General features: G+C 48.4%; 1 protein-coding gene across 1 annotated transcript; it reads left to right on the forward strand.

The window, feature by feature from the left end:
* Positions 1 to 396: 396 nt before the first annotated feature.
* Positions 397 to 2,160, forward strand: LOC133460637 (free fatty acid receptor 3-like). Its single transcript, XM_061741316.1, has one exon. It carries the CDS (start codon positions 406 to 408, stop codon positions 1,372 to 1,374), a length of 969 nt encoding a protein of 322 aa, XP_061597300.1. The 5' UTR covers positions 397 to 405; the 3' UTR covers positions 1,375 to 2,160.
* The last annotated feature ends 3,463 nt before the right edge of the window (positions 2,161 to 5,623 follow it).

A 5,623-nucleotide genomic window follows, 5' to 3' on the forward strand; every position in this document is an offset into this window, starting at 1 on the left:
AATGTTGATGTAAAGCTCTTTGAATTACCTTGTGTTGAATTGTGCTCTACAAATAAACTTGCCTTCCCTTGCCTTGCCATGTGCTCCAGTTTTCAGTCCGGTCCTCCTGAAACCGTCCAGAACCTCGACCCGGATCGGTTAACTTCCTGTCTCGCTTTTGTTTGAGATGTATTTCATTTACCCATTTGTCTTTATATAAAGTTGTTTTTTTATCTCTTTATCTTAATGAAAACACACCATGTTTATGTTTTTTCTCTTTTTTCTTTTTGCAAGAAAAAGATAAAAAAAGAAAAATGGATCGCAGTAGAGATATAATGTTGGTATGCTTATTGTGATGCTGCTGTAATGATAACTTCTCTCTCCCACGCAGCGCCTGTGAGAGCGGTGCCGGTCCGAGCCGCCGCCATGCCGTCCAGCCGCCTGCTGCTGTCCGTGCACATCTTCACCTTCCTGATGGGCGTCCCCCTCAACATCCTGGCCTTCTGGACCTTTGTCCGCAAGCTGTGGCGCAAGGCGACGCCCATCGACGTGCTGCTGCTCAACCTCACCGTGTCCGACCTCATCTTCCTGGCCTTCCTGCCCTTCAAGATGAAGGAGGCGTACGACGACATGCGCTGGCTGCTGCCGTACTCGCTGTGCCCGCTGTCCGGCTTCGTCTTCTACGTCACCATCTACAACAGCACGCTGCTGCTGACCGCCGTCAGCGTGGAGCGCTACCTGGGCGTGGCCTTCCCGCTGCGCTACTCCGCCGTGCGCCGCCCGCGCTACGCCGTCTGGGCCTGCGCGGCCTTCTGGGTGGTGACCTCGCTCAACCTCAGCTTCGTCTACGTCGTGCCGTACTACCAGTGGCGTGACAACGGCGCGCCGGGCTCCGCGGGCAACGGCAGCCGGCCCACCTGCTACTTGCACTTCACGCCGGAGGAGCTCAGGTTTGTGCTGCCGATCCGGCTGGAGCTCTTCCTCGTGCTCTTCTGCGTGCCGTTGCTCATCAGCTGCTTCTGCTACATCAACTTCATCCTCATCCTGTCGCGGCTGCCCAGCATCGGCCGGCGCCGGCGGCTGCGCTGCATCGGCCTGGCGCTGGGCACGCTGGCGGCCTTCACCGTGTGCTTCGGGCCGTACAACGCCTCCCACGTGGTTGGCTACGTACATCACGACAGCCAGGAGTGGAGGAGCACGGCTCTGCTCTTTAGCACGCTCAACGCCTGCCTCGACCCCTTCATCTTCTACGTGTCGTCGGCGGCGGTGCGCAGCGCCCTGAAAAGCTGCCTCAGGGGCATCGCCGCCAAGCTGCATCTCCTGAGGTGCAGGGGGGCGCTAACGCCTCGCAAGCTGTCCAAAGATGAGCGCTACGAGGAGGAGGCCCCTCCCTGAACGCACCTCGAACCTCGAGCCTCTCCTGCTGAGCTGCAACATTCAAGGTTGATGTCCACGACCCCTTTATCACTGAAGATCAGTGTTGTGCATGAACAAGTTCATTTCTGTGAGAACGTTGAACTGAACGCAACATATTGAGGGTCTGCATTGACGTCACTTCCCCACTGGACCACGCCCCCTTACTCGCACTGATCGGCAAAAACAGCTGCAACTAGTGGAGGAGACGGGATAACAGCTGATTATGGGCTTAAATTAAAGGCAGTTGGACTTGACAGTGACCTGTACAGTTACCCCAAGAACCAGTGGTCCATGGACATGAATATTTGGCCACGAATCCAGTTTCCTGATATTTATATGTACTTAATTTCTACGCCAGGGAAATACACGAAGCAAAGCTTGAAGGCTTACAAAAGTCTTGACGCTTGGTTCTACTTCAAGGCAGGATTTGTTGGCGAAATTAAAGTGATAAGGACACCGAACTTTATGATTTGACTGTTTAACGTTAGCTACCCAAAAATCCAACATTACCTGATACAAAATGGGAACCGCAAATCCACATTTCGGTGCCTGGAATCCAGTTGTTTCTGGGAATTGCAGCCCATTTGTCTCTCTTAAGCTTATTTTTCGGCAGTCTGTAAAACGATAACTCCAATTTCTTGCTAAGTCCAGTACAGTCGATCGCACAACAGCTCTTTCCCATTTTAGATGTTTGAGTGTGCTCAAACTGAAGGTTTACGCTGCCACTCAGTGGGTGTAACCCGCTGTACAGAATCTGTAACGTCATGCGCATTCCCTCTATTTGCAAATAAAGAACTTGAACCTGAACTTGTTCATTCTGCAGATCACGAACTGGAATTTGAACTGTTCAGATTATGTGTTTCAGCTTCATTGATTAGGTCCAATTATTACGGAATACATTTCACCAGCAAGCAGCACATTTAAAATACTCGACGAGACAACGGCTTAACACTACATTACCCACAATGTAGCGCACACACTAGCATAGCAACGGGCACCAGCTCCATGGCAACGGCGGCCGGTGCCCGGTGCAGTCTTTACATGACCAGTGAAGAGAGAGACGTTGCAGACGCAGCGTCAGCGAGCCGTCAGATGATGATCCGCTTATGATTATCTACAGGAATTTTACACATCGTCTCCGAAAGAGTCTGACAGTGAAAATCTAACCTTGCTGTGCAAATTATGTCCACCTGAGAAAACAAGTCCAAAGTATCTGCCTCGTCAACTTCACATTTGAAACGTCATGTGGAGTTAAATCATCCGTCCAGTGTGAGGAAATATCTGCAAGTCCTTGATAATCATACAAAGTGATCAGGAAAGACCAAGAAGACCCATAACAGCCCCAAACGACCCCAGTCACACTGCTGCTCCTTCAGGGGGTTGATTTCCCAGCAACAGGGAGACAAACTTATAATGGACTACATTGTTGGAGATGTACAGCCTCTGATTAAAGTTGAAAAACCACTAGGACAATACATGATTGTATACAGTGAACAGTTTTAGGATTGGGGGGCATTTTATTCGTACTTCTCACCTAAAAATATTGAAATTAACTGAATTTGAACTGGTTTAAAATGAAAATAATGAACTATGAACGTGAACTATTGATTTTTAAACTATGGGAACTGAACTTTGAACTAGTTCATGAGAAGTATGAACTTGCACAACACTGCTGAGGATATATACGGCACCATCCCCCTGAACCGGGGTTTAACAACGCTTGTAAAACCACCGGTGTAAATAATCATTAAGTTTCATCCTACGAGGTGAAGCTGTTGTTTGTTCATGTAAAGATGCTCGGTGACCTAAATGTGCTGCAACAAATGTTTACTCCTGATAATGTTCAGTGGACTGGTCTGCTGTGGTGAAGAGAACTCAGTTCACCTGTTGACCGTGGTTACCATGACAACCCTCTGTGATGTCACTCACAGGTTGTTCTGAGGGGCGGAGACCCACCGGGACCCACCGGGTCCAGCTGATCCGGGCCGGAGGAGCTGCAGACCCACCAGCGGATGTTTCAGAAGTTCTTTGGTGGTGAAATCAGAAATGACTGCTGTATTTAGGCTCCGCCCCCTGCTGTTATGGCGCTTTTCCACTAGTTCCTACTCAGCCCGACTTTGCCTCCACTCGGTTTGGTTCTTTCCCACTAGGGGTCTAACGTGCCGAGTAGATACTTTTCTGTATCTATTCTGCCGAGGTTCTAAGTGGCTGAGTCGGGCTGTGACGTCATCACACTACAGGCCACTGATTGGTCGGGGGGTTGGAGTCAGACGTCTGAGTCAGGATGTGACATCAGAGAAAGAGCGACTCTGACGGCGGCTTCTTGTTCATTTTATTCCACCAGCAACGTCAGCAGAAGTCTGTTTGGTGATCCAACTCTGAAGTGCAGATGTTCATAAACCTGGTGCTGAGGAGAGAATTAAAAAAGGGATGTAGACGGGCGATAAGGAACGACCAGATCTACCAGGAGCTCTGTCACTTCATAGCTGTTCGCGGCTACCAACGGACTTTTCAGCAGCGCCGAGACGAACAAAAAGATATTAAAAAGGGTCGCCACTTGAAGCTTCTCTCACTCTCATTTTTTAACTTGATATGGAACACAAGCCACAGACCCAGCAGCACATATATCATCTCCTCCAGGTTCTACATCTTTAGTGTTGTTGTCTTCTTCGTTTATCACACAATCAAATACGTCACAGCAGCTTCGCTCCAACCTCCTACTTCTGCTCCAGGTGCTGAATTGTAGTGGAAAAGAAACCAGGCCGTGTAGAGCCGAGTAGGTGCTGGTGGAAAAGTGCCATTAGCTAAGCTCCGCCCTCAGCGGGCCACGCCGGTCCTGAGTGAACAACGGTTCTGTCTGGGCTCAGTGCAGCTCCAGGGGAGTCACGTGATGGCAGCTTGACATTAGCCGTGTCAGCCGCCAATCAGAAGGCCACACCGCCAATAACCTGTACATTTGTGGCTTTATTTCATTTTTCCGGATGTGTTTAAAGATTCACCCTGTACAAAAGTAAGGGACCTGAAATCTGACAAACTGGTTCCTGTACCGGACCGGAAAGATGCTGTTGAACATTTTAACCTGGAGGTCCCCGGTGGCCATTGGAGGAACTGCAACCTCTAAGATTTCCTGGTGAACCCAGAAGTTCTGATGTCGGTGATGAAACATGGTGCTTATTAATGATTAATTATTAATCATCCAGGAGGACAAGCTTTTCTGCTTCTCACCGACATCTGAGACCAACGAGCCGGATCCTGATTAAATCTGCTTTTCTGGGAAGAACGAGGCAACTGTTGACACAAAGACGAGTGTTTTATGGCTTTGAGAATTAAACCAATAAAAACCGGAGGGGGGGGGGGGGGGGGGGGGGGATTGGTGCTAGCGCAAACAACGAGAGTACACAGCTGGTAGGACCTCAAACACTGATATGACCCGATATGAACTCCTGGTAAATCCCATGACTGGATCCGATCCCTTTGACACTCAGACCGCCTTCTGCAGCAGATGTGACACAACGGAGTCCCACAAGGACCCGTTCCTGAGCTCCTTCTTTTCTAACATGTACATATAAAATGTGGCGGACTGGTTTGGACGACCAAAACGTACATAATTAAAAATAAAAGCTGAAATATATACTTTGTTTTTCCTTATTCGTGCATTCCTCGTGCTTACATTCCCTTGTCTCCTCTTTACTTGACCTGAAACGTTTCTGCCTCATTATAAAAATGAGGAGGGCGGTCCTTCCTGGTGCAGCTCCTCTACTATTGGTCAGTAAACAGGATGTCTAAAATGATCTATTAATGTGGGGGGCGTGGTCACAGGGAGGGACATAAAAACAACAAATGGTGTATATTAACTATAAATCTGGACTAGTTTTACTCTTTAGGTTGCACAATAGTCTTGATTTTTTAATTTCTGAAGGTTGGAGCCCCTTTTTTTGCAGTTCCTCTACTGACCACTAGGGGCTTTGATTCGGACCTCCAGGTGAAAATGTGCAACTTTACAGCAGAAATAAACTATTTTTTTCAAAAATCTGACTTTGGTGCCTTGACCTCTCGCTCTCGCTGCGTAAACAAAGCTGATGAGAGCGGTCCATCAAAAAGAAGAGAAGTCGTCAATCTAAAAGTGTGAAAAGAAACAAAAAAAACAGGAGGACAGAAAAACTCACCCAGAAAGCGGTAAATAGCACTGATAATCCATAAACTGGTCCGGTCTGTCCTGCTAATGTTG

Source organism: Cololabis saira, chromosome 15 (assembly GCF_033807715.1).
Source record: "Cololabis saira isolate AMF1-May2022 chromosome 15, fColSai1.1, whole genome shotgun sequence".
Lineage (NCBI taxonomy): Eukaryota > Metazoa > Chordata > Actinopteri > Beloniformes > Belonidae > Cololabis > Cololabis saira.

What these genes read in the sequence shown, in the direction of transcription:
- LOC133460637 (XM_061741316.1), top strand. Translation starts at nt 406, where the DNA reads ATGCCGTCCAGCCGCCTGCTGCTGTCCGTGCACATCTTCACCTTCCTG.